The sequence below is a fragment of the Tyto alba genome, unplaced genomic scaffold (assembly GCF_018691265.1).
Source record: "Tyto alba isolate M040663 unplaced genomic scaffold, T.alba_DEE_v4.0 Super-Scaffold_6, whole genome shotgun sequence".
Classification (NCBI taxonomy): Eukaryota; Metazoa; Chordata; class Aves; order Strigiformes; family Tytonidae; genus Tyto; species Tyto alba.
Window position 1 is genome coordinate 19,629,258 of NW_024881327.1, and position 16,259 is coordinate 19,645,516.

The following is a 16,259-nucleotide window of genomic DNA, read 5'->3' on the forward strand; positions in this document are numbered from 1 at the left end:
TGAGGGTGGCCCCCTCTGTCTACTGACCATAAAAGAAAGCTGTGTCTTGGATCAGATGCCTCGCAGGCGTAGGGATAGAGTTAGGTGAGATGATCTGGAGAGTTAATGATCTATTAGTTCAGTTGCAGGGGAAAAGATAAAACTGTTTTTGTAGAGGGAAAGGAGAGCGATAACCGCTATAAAACATGGGTAACACATAGCTGTAAAAATCAATGAAGTGGGGGAAGAAGGGGGTTGAAAAAAAATTTAATAGCTATGATTACTTTTCATTTTTGTTCAGAAATGCATTCATTTTTAAGATGTCATTGAAAGACTTTATTTCCAAATACACTGATGCAAAAAGTAGGCTTTTTCTTGAGTTTTAGGATGCTACTAATTCAAAGTTGAAGATGTGGGAATGATCTACATAAGCATTTACTTATTGTACCCTAATTACCAATTTTGCAATTGATCCATTAAATACTGTTTCTTAGACACACTATTGTGGCAAAGAAAAAATTAAATAAAATCGAGCATCTACTTTGTAGCCAAAGGCAAACTATGGTTTAGAATTCTGTAATTGTGGATTACAAGGCAGAAAAACTGGTTGTCAATGTCAATCTTCAGCAGAGATTTCTTTAAATCCTTTCTTTTTCTCCTATAAAGAAACAACACAAATAGAAGATCCCAGGAAACAATGGAGGCAAGAACAAGAGAGAATGTTAAAAGATTATCTTATGATAGCCCAGGATGCTCTCAGTACTCAGAAAGAACTGTACCAGGTGAAAGAACAGAGGCTAGCACTTGCACTGGATGAGTATGTACGGTTGAATGATGCCTACAAAGAAAAATCAAGCTCTCGTACAAGCTGTAAGTACAGCAGAGAATACAATGTAACTTCTTTGATCCGTGCCTTGCAGGGGTTCCTGTTTCTCTTTAGGATGAGTTTTCAAGGTTTGCCATGAACACCTTGTACTCTGGCTTTTTTAGAGGTAGCATCCCTACTGTTTATTTATTTATTTAAGATAAAGATATTCTGCTGGAGAGAACCCTTTTCTCTCTGATACAATTGAACTCCTTTAAACCGTGGTTTAGAGCAGTTGGCTCTGAAATCTAATTTGTCATGCAGTTTGTCCGAACAACGTTCTGCCAAATCTAGGTTCAAAGTAAATAGGATCTCCTGCACTTCTTGGCTGCATACTGAAACAACCCTACTGTGTTAACAGGTGTCTGCAATAGGCCATGGAGGGAATCTGTTGCTGCTTTATAAGAATAGCATACAATAATTTTGTAGCCTGTGTGCTGTGATCAGAGGTGAAGTAGAGATACATGTCACAACGTTGGGCAAGGAACTGGCATGCAGTGAAGTGCTGTTGGCCAGACATCTCCCTTGGAAGTAGATGGTGTGATAAAAATACCGTGTACAGCTGGGGCAGAATTGAGTGGCGAACCTCTGAGGCTTCTGAATAAATCTGCTGGTTTCCAGAAATCTTCATAGAAATTACAACTTCCAGGAAGAAGTGATTGCATGATCGCTCAGCTAGAACAATGGGAAAGGAAAGCAAGGGATAGAAAGCCGGGGTGAATGAGGTGCTACTTCAGGTTCCTGGGATAAGGCAAGGAAGAGAGATACCGAATAGTGGTAGGGGAAAAAAGCGGGAAATTTTGATTGTTCATTAATTATTGCCTTCCTGCAATGCTGCCAACTCCATAAAAAGGATTTTTTTAAAAGTATCATATGTTTTTCTGCACTTGTAGTTTTAGATCAATGTGGATTCATTGACAAAGGGACTAATTAATGATTTAAAAGTACTTAAATATTTGTCCTTTTTTTGTCTTTTTTAAAAAGTGTTCTCAGGCTCTTCGTCAAGCACAAAATATGACCCTGACATTCTGAAGGCTGAAATCTCCACTACAAGATTGAGGGTGAGAGTGCTTAACTCCTATTCCTTTGTATTCTGTGTGCAAAGTTTCTGACTATAGAATAAGCAAAACTTGAACTAGCATATGTATCTTGTACCCTGGTACTGAAACCTCTTAATATTCTCATGAATACCATTCAGAGATTTTTAATGAATTTTTAAAACCATCCCTGTTACTTTCAGATAACACGTTTAGGGAAGACTTTGACATATATTCTAATTAGATGTGGATTTAAATAAATCCGATAACTGTTTTCACTTATATGCTTTTGTTTTTAAAAGGAAGAGTAAAAAACTTTAGGTGAAAATAGAAAAGTAGTAGACCAAGATGAGCTGCAGCTAGATGACTGTTTTTACACAATATGTGAAAAAAAGCACTGCTAACTACATGAACTGCGTCACAAATTTCTGCTGGTTTAAAAAACACTTTTCAGTAATGGTGTGAAACTTTGTTCTGTTTTGTCAAAATGGAACAGTTCAGATCAAGAGTGAAAGTTTGTGTTTGCATTTTGAAATTGCTAATGAACAAAAATCCATTATTTGGTCAACTCTGTTCAGTATGGTCACTAAGAGGCACCATATAAAGAACTTGCATTCACAGGTTCGTCTCTAGTGAATTTATCTTGAATAAGGAGGAAATGGTGTGGAAGACATTCAGAATCTACATCAGGAGTTCATTTATTTAAGCTGTGATAGATAATGCTCTGTGGATAGCCTGGGCTTTTTGTAGTTAGTAATGAAAAAAATTGGATCAAACCACGCAGGTTAAAAAGACAGCACCTCACAGCATAGTCCTTGGGCGAGGGCTGGAACACAGACTGCGGGAGCAGGAGCAGCACAAGCGACAGCAGTTACTCAGCTCTTCCATTGCCCCCTCCTGGTTTCTGCACAGAGCAGCACTCAGAAGCCTCCAAGAGTAACATCCTCCTTCACCTAGAATAAGAGTTATGATTAGGAGTCTAAACAACTAATGTTTAAAAGAAACTGTGGGAGAGCTAATTAAAATTTTAAAACCCAGTATAAATCCGGGGTGGAGTACCCTGTAAAACTGGTGTCTGGGTATTGTTCTCCTGACTGCTTGTACAGCTGTTCATCCTTACCAATCTCAATTTGTAGTCCCTTATCCTTTAAGGAAAAGGGAAGGTGGTTAGTGAGAGAACTTATTTCAACACTGGAGGAGGTGGGAGGAAAAATTTTGTAAGTTGATTAGGGAGAATCAATAGCAGTAAGGACCCTGTCAGGAACAAGAATGAAGACAAGGTGAGAGCTTCTTTGTAAAATGAGTGGAGCAGTAATAGATGCTCCATTTGGCAAGGGGGTCATTAGTATATTTGGGAAATCAGCAGTGTTGTTAAAGAATAAAACATGTGACCAAATTTAAATACAGTCACCTACAAGTCAGAGGGAAAATTTCAGATGCGGTCCTGCACTCAGTTTTTCCTGTTACTTAGCTCTTATCACCTCTCAGCTCAAGAATCAGAAACACTGAATCACTTCCTGGCTGCAGATCTACAGTTTGTTCGCGAAGGAGAGGGGCAGATGTGTTGATCACAGTAGCTCATTTTTTGGAGGCGCTTTCCTCTCTTCATTGTTTCTTGGAGTCAAGGAGCCTAATACCCTGCTGCTTCCCAACACCTGATTTATTGGCATTGCAAAGCCCAAGGTGCACATGTGCCTAAAATAGGTGACCTGAATCTTGTCTGCAGTTTAGAAGGGTACAGTCCAAGAATGTCTATATCAGCATAAAGTGTGTTGTCATCCAAAGCCACTGGATATGAAAATCATTGAGATAAGAGAAAGTGGAGCCCTGTGATGCTAGGGCTGGGAAGTGGTTTTCATGGAAGATGGCAAGAGAGGTATGGCTGTTATCATAGTTTACCCTTCTGTGAATGTTTGAGGATGCTTGCTAATATGCCACCTTTTGGTATTTTACAGTACATGCGTGCATGGACTTAATGGGAAGCAAAGTTAGTCATTAGTAAGCTGCTAGCCAGCTAGTTAAAATTTGCACATTGTTTAGTAAACTATTAGGTCAGAGGTACTAAACCTCTTTCTCTCATGCTGGCTGAAGCTTACTGGTATCATCAGGTTAATGGTGGCTGGAGGGGGGAAACTCAGCATTCAAGGAAGTTCTGAATTGGCCTTTGGCCTTTTCCTTGTTAGCTGTGCTTAATATATGCATGTGGAGCCTTTTGGATACATGAATTGTCTATTGCGCAATAGGTCGTGGAGAAAATACGACAGAAATCTGACAGCTGTTAAATAAGCAGAAGAAAGATCTTTCTCACAAAATCAGAATTGAAGAATCTGATCCTGCAGTAGACTTTTGAGTGGGGCCATTTGGCGTCTTAATTAGTAATCAGTAAGATAATTCAAACAACACAAAGCATATGTGGTCACAGTATGCTTTACACATATGCAGTGAATAAGGGATGCACCTTTATAAAAACACGGAGGGAATTGTTGTTCCATTAGTACTCAAGTGCTGGGGCCAAGAACAGGAGCTTGCTTGAAGATGTGGTTAGAAGGAGGAAGCGAGAGGCCTGTCAGGTGATTTAAGATGATGTGCAGAAGCAGTAGGAAGGGGGTGAAGGATAAAACAAGTGAAGAGTTGTGAAAAAGTGGCAATTATATGAAAGTTTTGAAGGAGAAGACAAAGAGCGCTGGAATAGTTTAATGCAAGTATGATGCGGTAAACATGGACTCTATATTACGATGTAGGTCACGTCCTTCCAGGATAATGTGCCTAACTCACATTTCTTGATAATGAAATGATGATGAATTACAATGGAGGACACTCAGAAGATGATCTTGAGGAAAAATATAAGGGTTTCTGAGAGATCCAATCCCCTAAATTGAAATCAAATGTGCCTTCTGCTATCATTATAAATTCACATTTCTGATTTAAAAAAAAAAAAAAAGAGAGTTTTGGCCATTCTGTGTTTCTCAGAAAAGTTAGGACTTCTTTCATGTTTTACACATTACTTTGCCTGCAACATAGAGATGATATCTGTACATTTTCTATAACCTTGATCGGAACACTTGAGAGTTTGGGGGTTTTCATGATAGTCAGGGAAGAAACAGCTAAGGAACACTGAATGTGTACGTAGAGACATTGCCTATTTATCATTCTAACTATTCAGTCAAAATAAAAACTGTTTTCTGCCAAGTAAGGCAACTAGTGATGATAGTTTCCAAGAGACTGAACCTAACCCCTCATCTAGAGAACAGACTTTGCTTTGGAGAAAGGTGGAGATTGAAAGCATTTTATTTCTGTCACAGAAAACTCATTAGCCAGAAGCTACAAACTTGAATGCCTACGTGAGTCACAAACCCATACAAAGACCCCACAAATCACTTATTTTAGACATACAAAGCATTTTAAGTCTCCTGGAAAGTGACAGCAGCTGCTGATGCTCAGTACTTTGGGTCACCTGGCTTGTTGGGAATCTCACTTTTGTTTTTTCTTAATTTGAAGAATAACGCCAAGTAGGAAGTCTAAGGGGATTTGGATACAAAGTCTTAGAGACATATTTTGAAATTAATTTCAGTTAAAGTGTTTCTTTTAATTTTCTTTTTAATATAAACCATTTTTCAAAAGAGTTGAATGTCTGAGGACCTATATGAAAAAAAGCAAGAATTTCACAGTGGTAGGTGACAGCAGAGGATTTCCAGCAGACTTTTAATTTTTCACCTTGCTGATTGGAAAGTTAAAAAGCCTAACAATATCTGGCTAGTATGTAGAGTGCAAATGAGCCAGGTATAGATGTATAAATACTAAAATTTGGGACTCCACATTTCAAGGAGGCATTTCTCTTTCTATATGAATGCTGAGGATTAATGTTACTTTGTGTTAAAGTACACTCATTTATAGCTGGTCCAGAAACTTTGTTTTACGATGTTTGGAAAGCATGACATAAAAAACCCCTCCATTTAATTTTTTTATTTAATTTTGCTGCATAAATATTTTGTAGTGTATTCGTATCTGCTGACATCTGAAACAGCAATATTAAGGTTAAAAAGCAATTGGGCATGCAAATTTAGGGAAAGTAGGGAATGTTTTGCCAAAGACATTGCTGTTTACTAGGTGCCTATATTTGTGATCCAAATGTGTTTAGTGATTGTTGTCTTCGAATTAAATGATTGTGAATTACATGCTTAGGGATCCAGCGTCTGTAAAGCTTTATAAGAAATGATGGTTCATAGGAAAAAAAAAAAAGAGGAGTCCACACTTTATCTTTTACAGTGCGAATGACTGAAAGCTTCCTGGAATGAAAAAATGAAAATATAATAAGCTTAAAAATAAACAGGCATGTCCCTGTAGGACAGTTGGAATGCATGCTTAACAAGTGCGAAGTAAATTACTTGTTAAAGTTCTCTCAGGTTTAATAACACAGTGTGGTATCGATACAAATAAGGAATGTAATTTAATCTGCTTGTGTCCCTTCAATACTAAACCATGTTGCCCATAGACATCAGGAGGAGAACAGATCCTTTTGTTTTTAATATGTGTCAGTAGAGCAATTTACTTTCCTTTTTTGTCTCGTCTGATGTAAGAGAATACATTAATTGTTCAAAGCCATGTGTTACGCTGTTTAACAAGAGGAATTTTCTAACTCTTGCTTTGATTTAACACACAAGGTTAAGAAGCTGAAGAGAGAACTCTCACAGATGAAGCAAGAGCTGCTGTACAAGGAGCAGGGTTTTGAAACACTGCAACAGTGAGTAAAGGAAAATAGTCAAAACTGACTTAATTCAGGCGCTTGATTTTTTTTTTTTTTTTTTTTTTTTGGTGGAATTGGATCCATTTTATGTGAATTATTGGGGGGGGGGAATGAGAATCTAATTACTCTTTTTGTTGTGGTTAGGAAGCAGGAAATCTGTAGAAATGGCAAACTTATTGTGCAAGTGTTAACATGACATCTGTTCCCCCTCCTGTTTTTTTTTTTTTTCTCCATGAGGTAGCTTGTATTGTAGAGAGGCAGAAAGAAGTGCAGTGGTTGTGGGTCCCAAGGAAGAATTTAGCTGCTTTACATGTCTTGTTTAAAAATTTTTTATTAAATTTGAAAAATTAATTAGGTCTTTCTTACCTCCTTCCCCACCTGAACTCGAGAGAGAAGAGGGTGCTGTTTCAGAGGTATAAATGGTACATAACTGTGCAGGGTTTGAAAGGAGTCGCAATTTGAAGATTAGAGTCCTGACTTTCCTTGTTCAAGTTGCTGGCATGCCTGGTGTCCAAAGGGCTGTTGCTGAACAGGGAGAGCATTCTGGGTATTTAACCAGTTGTATTATTAGTATGGAATTATTTTTTTTTTTCAGTCTGAACATTCCCTGCTGTTCCTGACTTACAAAGTTGGGCCCTAAAATATTGAATATTACTGGAACTGTCACCACAGAGAGCTGCCTGCAGAGGAAACCTTGCTAACAAGCATGTTTCCTTGAATAATGTGAGCAGAAATTTATTAATGCTAGTTGTTTACTGTATTGTGGTATGTGCCCATGCATTAAGGATACATTTGCACAGTAAAATGCTGAGCTGTGTCCTCTTAGTACACTAGTTCCAGTAGCAGAAGCAATGTTACAGCGTTAATGTAATATTGTCTGGATTAATTTACCTTTTTTCTCAGGACCTCCTGTGTATGGCAGCGTGCTGTCAGATAAGTAATAATATCTTTCCTGGAGAGCTTGCAGAATATATAGGAAAGATGGGCAAAAGGTTGGAGAAGGGAAGTGTGTTTCCAGCTATCCATCAGATAGAGTACTAAAATGCAGGGAAGCAATTTGCAAAGTATGACAGAGCATCTGTGTTTGGAGGTGAGACGTTGGAGTTCAGTGCCCAGTACTAACCAAAACCTCTTGTAGGCTGTGTGTTTTAATAGATCGGTTCTATACAGTAGAAATGTTTTTAAGTGGGAGAAAAAAAATTCTGGTCCAGGAAATGGCCAGCCATAATTAGAGACATGTCAAAATGGACAGAAAACATTTTTCTAGTATAAACAGTTTGATGTCAATTGGGAACTGAAAACCCTCAGCACCTTAGGAGGATGCGAGTCAAGTCTCTGTCCTCCTTCATTTTGACTAAAATAGAAATGTAAGATTTGTTCCTTATTTAAATATATAAAGACTAGCAGTGAGTGAAAGGAGAAAAGGATAGTTGATTGAATTTATTTAACCATAAATCAGATTTCATTTGAGGCAAAGTTTAGAAGAAAGACATATTGATTCTAAGGCTTAAGGTAATAAAAACCCATGCTGCTGTCCCAGGATTAAAGGTTAGCCAATCATGCTGGTTTTATTATATTAATTCAACAATGAAGTATTGTTTTAAAGCAGCCTGCTCACAAGCCATTTTGATAGGAATCCAAAGCATGTTTCAGAAACTGTCAACAGCATTCCACAGAAACACAATGGACGTTTGTTTTTAAAATTCAGTCAGACACTTTCAAACAGTAGTAATCCCATGAATTTAAAACAGGAAGATGGAATATCTTATGTCAGAGATCCTTCTTGTCCATCTTTAATATATACAGAACAAAGCAGTTGCGATCTGAATGTGGCACATCATATTACTAGGCAGCATGTGGTGTATTACCCAACTGTTCATTCATGATCCCAATTGTTGGCATATCCTGTATCTATTTGACCTTAGCAACCTGATAAGTTCCCAAAAATTGAGTGTTGCCAGACAGTAAGTAAATGCCTACCTATGAAAGGGTTTGAGGAACTTTCAAGCTGAAACAAATATATCCTTGAATAGGAATTTGAGTGCTGAGTCACATAGGTAATTTTCTTACAGAAATGCAGTTCTAGTTTGAACAAAAACTGAGATGTGGAGAAAGGAAAACAGACATGCTCACAGCTTGAAAGGCTGCTTTAGAACCTTGATTTCTTTGTGCATGAAACTGGAAGAAAAGTAGAATACAGTCACAGGTGTTTTGTGCAAGTTGCTATTCTTGCAGGGGATGCTGGAGATCGCTTCTAATCATTAAAATGTTTGCTCATTCCTCACTCACAAGGTTAATGTCTTCTAGCAAAGATGATGAATGATGATAAAAACAGAAAACCAATTGCATTATAAAAGAATGTGTTCTCTACTAAATGCTTGACTTTTGTGAAGGTGGCTCTTGGTTTTAATTTTGTGAAGCACAGCTGCAGTCATTTCTATGATGCTATGAAAGGCTCAGTTAAACTAGACATCAAATGTGTTCACAAACTACTTCTTGAAGTAAATATGGAAATGCTAAAATGAAATATCTTTTTCTAAGTTTAGGGGCTTTTTGTTATTTTCAAGTTACAGTTTTTAAAATCATTGATAGTCCAGGAATTTAATAAATTGTCCAATGTATGACATAGGATGTTAATTATCCTGAGGTTTTGTGAATACAGAGAGTCTGGTGACTGGCTGAGCAGGACCCAGCTGTTCCAGACAGTTAATGCCTAGGATTATGGTGAACGAGAAGGATGCTGAGACAAGAATGCTGCTGGTTACATTTCTTCTCTACAAGGCTGATTAGTATCGAGAAGCTTGCATGTCTGCCCATGTCACAACGTGGGTCTGGGTAGAGGAATACTACTACTACTACTAAATTCTGCTTTTGTAAGGATCACAAACAGTTAACAGTGTGAAAGGTGCTTCATATGCTATAAAGACTTACGCTGGGGATGGGAATTTTGACAGTGTTGGCAGCAGTAATGCTATACTCTTGGTAGCATGTGTAGGCGTCTTCAGTGCTCTGTGCCTCTTATGTCTTTAAGGGTGGATAAACTAAAATTGCTTGTGGATTCTCTGCCTTTGGTAAGGCCCCACTAGTTTAGCTGAGGTGGTTTTAAAGCCAACAGAAGCATTTTTCCATGAAATTTCATTATGTCAGCAAAAGCTGTTCACTGGGCACTCTGTGTGTGTGTTAGATAGCTCGATGTTTTTGCCAAGGATTTAGTAGTAGGTATTTTAATGGAGACTTGAATGTCCCTTTTCCTCTTTGCATGTCTGTTACAGGAAATGGTATCTCTTATCTCCTTCCCTTCTGTTTTCTAACTATGCTTCTGCCTGAAGCAGAACAGCAGACATATTAGTGTTATTTTTTGTATCTGGTATTAATGTTTCCTCTTTCCACAGAATTGACCAAAAAATGTCCGGAGGCCAGAGTGGGTATGAACTGTGTGAGGCCAAAGCCATTCTGAGTGAACTGAAGTCCATCAGAAAGGCGATAAGTTCAGGGGAGAGAGAAAAACAAGATTTAATGAAGGTATTTTGAACAGTTGATGTAAGTTTTGTGTGGATTTATCTCAACATGACTCAATTTCCTGATGATAAATACTTTGAGTATTATACTTTTTAAGGAATCCTCAAAATTCTTTGAGGAAAAACTAGTATTAAAATCAATTTTCAGATGCAGAAACTGAAGCCTGTGACATTCCTAGTTCAAAAAGCCACTTATGTCAGTCAGAGAATATAGATTTCTGAACTTGTGTGTAAGGTACAATGCATATGTTATCTCTAAACCACAATTTAAAATATTAAGTGGACAAAAGTGAGAGATGTGTTTCTGAGATGCATGGCCATTTTCTAAATTGGTGAAAGTTTTCTAAATCTGAATTGCCCTATTTCCATTTCTGAAAGTAGATGGTTTTTTTTTAATCAGGCAAATATTTAATTGGTTGACAAATTGAAAGAAAACCAACAAAAAACAAAACCACAAAAACAAGAGACACAAAAAAACACTAATAATTTTTATGTTGTCACAGGTGTTGGTCCCCTACCAGCTACTTGATTAAAGGGGTAGTTTTCTTAACATTAAGTAAACCCAGAATTTTTATGTTGGAGTCTTTTATGTCAGCATCTTTTCAAGATAAACTGGTATAAACATGGTAAAGTGCAAAGGAACTTTAACACCATCTCTTCCTCTGTTTCCCGGACAGTCTCTTGCAAAGTTGAGAGAGAAATTCAGTCTTGACCAGACCATTGGGACATCTGAACCAGACTTGAATTCCAGCTCTGTAAACTCCCAGCTGTGTTTTTCTCGACAAACTCTAGATACAGGGTCTCAAACTGACATTTCTGGTGAGGTGAGCTTTTTTTGATTTTGTAAAATGTAAAGAGAAAATGCTGTGGTTAATGGAACTGGAATCAAATGGTTGTTTAATGTTGCTAATAGGTGTATACATATACATGTTTGAGAGAATTGCTTAGAAGCAGTTATGTGGTTTTCTTCCCCTTAAATTTTAAATCAAGATTCAGATGAACTTTATACGTTTGGCATGGAGCGTTTATGACAGTCTGATATAATCAAATAGTTCCAGTATAGTGAAGAACAGCAAAAGTAGATACTGTTTTCTGGATCTGTCTATAGGATATGTTTCACCTTGCGGACTTAATTCAGTACGAAGATGTTTTTAATTTTCAGAAACAAGATCTCAGAATATCAATCTGCAATTTCATTTCATGTAGCTGAAAAACTGCTAGTGGAACTACTTGCTCAGTAATTCATTAAAACCTTCTCTGTTTCACTGATGGTATATTTTACACATACAGAAAACTGCTTAATTTTGGTACCTTCTCTGAAGTTCTGCGAGATAAGTTTATAAGGAATAGACTGTACAAGGTTTTCCAAAGAAAGAGCCAACCTTGTCTATGTTTTGTAGATTATTTGTTGAAGTCTTACTTTGAAATGCACTGACGTAGTTCTAAATTCTGAGTTCAGTAGAGTTAAAAGTTGGAGATCAAAATTTTGGGTGCAATCGCTGCAAGACTTCTTTGAAAATGCTCTTTAATCTGATGGAATATGGACAGTTGGTACTGCAGTAGTTAAAACAGATGAATTGGATCAGAAGAAAACAGCACTGTTTTGTACATGTGAGTAGAATCCTAACTAGGCATTTAACAGCAAGTGTGTGGCTGCAGGTGGATGTAGGTATTTTTTAAGTTGTAATTTTTCTAGCGTATGTGTAGGTTTTGTTCATTTAACAGCTTTGGACATTAATAAGGCTATTGTTTTTAATTTTTTTTTCCCCCCAACAGGTTGGAGCAAGAAGTAGATCCAATTTAGCAGAGAAGGTCAGACTAAGTCTTCAATATGAAGAGGCAAAAAGAAGGTAATAGGGTTAGTTGCTTTGTTAAATTACAGTCTTGAGTTGGGAAGGTGTCTGATGTCTGCAGCACCAACATTGTGCTGGCAGTGACATCTAGTGGGCAGCTCTCTGGAGGCGCTGGGGGCACTTCTGCAAAGTGCTCCTTTTCCTTCAGAGTGCAAGCAGGCTTTGAGGAGCGGTCGGTGCTTTTGAACAGCAGGTTTTAGATTTAATGCTAAATTGAATGCGTTAAGAAAGAAAATGCAGACAGTGAGAAATTAATGGCAGTTCCAGGATTAAAGGAATAGAGTGAGTTGGCTTTCCACTGAAAGGGGTCGCCAGGTGATTTATGTCCATTTATAGCCTTCTTTGGGATCATCATTTCAGTTTACTATGCCGTTGAAGGCACTTCAGTTTTAGAGTTGCTTCAGACTTCCAGTGCAAATTTAGTAACCTTAATTATTTATTTTTTTACTGGGACTTTGGATGATTTAAATACTTGTTATCACTGTGGTGTTGGGGTTTTTTTTTTTTAATGAGTTTAACCTGAGGAGAAAAGAAATCAGGAACTGCTCCACTGATGAATGTGGAATGCCTTTCAAATAAAGTTCTGCAGTGGTTGCTCATGAAAGCAGTGCCATTTTGATGAATTGCCACAGCATTGAAGAATGGGCATCAGAAAGCAGAACGTTCAGGGTTAGAATGACTTGTCTTCTGGTACACCAGAAGTGCTGCATAATATGAGAGGAAGATTTATTATTAAAAAAAAAAAAAAAAAGGTGTGTGTGATATCTCTCTATTAATAATGTATTAGTTGAGTTGTATTATTTTCTAATACATTGTACAAAATGAGGTGTCAGCTATTCAGAAAACTTACAGTTTTTGTTATGGAGGTGCTTTGTAGTTTAAGGGGAATAGAAATCTAAAAAGTTATCCCACACCCAAAGTTCCTTTTTTACTATAAAGAACTAAACAAGGCAATAAAATAAAAAATAGCACAGACGAAAGCTGTGCCTAAAATGCCATTTAATCTGAGATTTAAGTATTATTTCAGTTGAAATACTGTGGCATGATCAATTAGAAAACTAGAAAAAGAAATTTGCAGCTTATAAGTACCAAGTAGAAGCATAGTTAGTTTTCACATTTTAAAGGCAGGAGGCTGCACAACCAACATTTCTTTTGGCCTAATTTCAGATATATACCCTGCTCACACAGTAGTAGCTACCATCCTTGCCGGTAACAACAGTGATCCTTTATATCCTCATTACGGATCATAAAACTTTATTATATAATCAATGCATTCATCAAAGAGTGCTAAGGCTATTTTGTTTGTTCGGTATTGAACTTGTATGATTTTGGCTCAGATTCATCATGTACATAATATTAATTGTCAGATGGTGTTTTCAGTGCAGATAGATGGCAGTTTTTCTCAGGTGTAATTGATCCAAAACCAGATCATCCTCTGTTCTGACTATGTCTTGATATCAAGAAATCCTAGCACTGTTTTATCTCTCCTTTGCAGGAACAAAAAACCTCCTGGCAGTAAGTCAGTTTACCACTTTACCTTGGGAAAAAAAAACCTGCACAGTCACACCCCACTCCTAACCCCTCCCCCCAAAATCCCCCTCCAGAACCCCAAAACCTCAGTACAGTGTTCAGAGTATGGAGCAGTGCAGCACAAGATCTTACTTTCTCACAAATTAGTCAGCCAAGAATTTGGGTCAAAATTTCAATAGCTCATGTACTTGCCTTTGTATAACTAGGTACTTGTTCTATATAACATTAGTGTGTTTCAGGGATAAATGATCTCTTTTTAAATGGTATCTTTATTCAATTTTGTCTGAAAACTGCCCAGTAGTGAATATTCTTTTCAGCTTTAAATAAAACGATCATATGCCTTGAAGACACCGTTAAACTAACTAAAGTGTTTGCACATACCGGATTTATCAGTGACTACAGGGTGAACTTAATAAAGCGTACATATCTTGGAATAATGAAGATACATACCAGTTTGCACATAAAGTTCAGTACCTAATTAAATCTCCCCCACCCCCACAATTATTATGGCCACTGTAATCATCACTATAATTCAGTAAGTGTTGAACATCTTTTCTGAAATATTAAATGTGCAACTGCTTAGTTGTTTTGTGTTAAAATAACTAAGAGAAAAAAACTTTTCCACTTAAGTGAACTTCTGTACCTGAAAATTATCAGATAATTTTGTATGTTGCATATTTTATGTTGCTTAGCCAGCAGAATGTCTTGAAGAGCTGGAATGTTGTTAACTATGCTAAATTCAGTTTCAGTGGTTATTCAAAAGGATCTGATATAGCGTGCTGACAATCCTATCTGATGTGGTGAAGATCTGGCTAATATTCCTTGTTGATCTGTTGAGCAAGGGCTTCCTCAGAAGAGTGGGACTAGTTCAGTTTTCATATCCATCTAGTCCTTTGCCTGTCTGATGAGGCAGCTCAAAAGAGTGTCAGTTGTGGCAGCAGAGTGTAGTCTCTAGCAGAGAGAGCAGAAGAACTGTTTGGAGACCACCATTCCATCCCATACGCCATCAACCAGCTGTCAGTACCAGCTACTTTCAGAACATGGTTATCTAGAACCAGTGACCTGGAGATGAAAGTCTTAACATTTCATTATCCATCTGAAATTATTTGGTTGTTTTCCCTCTGAGTGCTGCTTCTCTAAAGGACTGTTGGATATAAATGATATATGTAACAGCTGCAAAATATGTTGAAATGGTTCGTTGCATTTCATCTCATCTCACTGTTAGGTTATGATAGCATTGCTGATAGTATTTCTGTTTATTATACATTGTTTTTCCATGAAAATACAGTGAGTCAAACTTATTCTTGCATGGGTTTAGGGGGGAGTATGGGTTGTTTTCATTTTTGAAGCTGCTGGTTTTTCATTGAGGTGCAGATGAGAAGGAAATGTTACCAATGGAAAAAGGAAGGGGAGTGGTTCCTCTTAAGCTTCTACTATAAGCAATGGGATAGATAGATTCAACATTAACTATTCTTAGCTTTGACCATAAATAAAAGCCTTGATGTACTGTAAAATTAATACTGCAGATGCAAAATAAGCATGATATTTTTAGTTTTGTTAATCACAAACTAGAAAGAAGAACAATATTTTCCCAGAAATCTGTCAGAACTACAGAAAGATTATACATACAAAATGATCTGTGTGTATTTATGAAGCATGGCATGGGTCATTACCTTAGGTAGTGCCTGGTAACATTGAAGTTGCACAGACTTATATCAGTTGTTGAGCTGACTTAGGTCTATTTAACTATGGCAGTTACAAATAAATAAAAGTAACAGATCAGTTCCTCTTGCCTTAGATGGTATGGGAACATCTTTCTGGTTTGCCTTCTCCTTTCTCTGCCTTTTTCCCAGTTTACCAGGAAGAGGTGCAGAAGGCTAGGAGCTGTTACATAGTTCAGAGCTTCCATAGCTTTAGCTATACAGCTGATTCAGGTGTGGCTAAGGCTGGAAGTGACTGAAAGTTCATCATATTAGATATGTGGCACCTATAATGGGAATTTTTAGGCATTTCCAGTGGACAATGAGTTTTTATTGAAAGACATGTACGTCTTAAGCTATGCTGTTGAGGCCATATGCAGAATGATTGTGGAGACTGAGCACTGGAAATAGCCTGTCTTGATCAGGACTGAGTTATAGTACAATAATAATGTAGGGAAGGTTCTGCTTCCATTATATGCGTGCATCTGTGCAACATGTATGGAGAACCGTCTTGGCTGTCTTAACTCTGTGATTTGACATCTGCAGCGGGAACAGCAGTTGCACAAACTCAATCTTTTTTAGTTAAGAATTCCCTTTCTCTTTAGGTAGCCACTGTTCTGTTACCTTTTAATCACCAAGAGGAACGCTTTTGCCTTTTAAGATTTGCATACAAGCTGCTGCTGAAGTTGAGCACCTTGCTATGGTGCATGTTCTTTCACTGTGGTCATTGCTGTTCTTAAGGAGCAGTCAGCCTCCAACAGCTTAGGAGAAATCCATCATATTCCTCAATGAGTAGAGCATAGTGCCAGTACTATGTTACCAGGCAGATTGCTTTCAATAAAGCTTTTATGAACCTTGTGACTTCAGCTTGGCATTGAAACAGGAGCAACTCATTTTTAAAGCATATGCGTATTGCTGTTGGCCTGGATAGGTGGCTTGCTTTTCTGGCAAAGTCTGCATTCTTGTGAAGCAAAACTAATTACAGGCATGGCTTTGAGTAGAAAATACTGTCATATTCTGATACCTTTCAAAA

At 37.5% G+C, this 16,259-nt stretch overlaps 1 protein-coding gene across 1 annotated transcript in view; it reads left to right on the plus strand.

Moving 5' to 3' along the window:
- The window catches only part of WWC2 (WW and C2 domain containing 2), a 102,026-nt gene that overhangs the window by 48,707 nt on the left and 37,060 nt on the right, over positions 1–16,259 (plus strand). The window contains exons 3-8 of the mRNA XM_042808040.1: positions 646–849; positions 1,829–1,905; positions 6,543–6,622; positions 10,018–10,147; positions 10,821–10,967; positions 11,920–11,993. Coding sequence (XP_042663974.1) covers positions 646–849; positions 1,829–1,905; positions 6,543–6,622; positions 10,018–10,147; positions 10,821–10,967; positions 11,920–11,993 — 712 coding nt within the window. The remainder of the gene's footprint in view (positions 1–645; positions 850–1,828; positions 1,906–6,542; positions 6,623–10,017; positions 10,148–10,820; positions 10,968–11,919; positions 11,994–16,259) is intronic.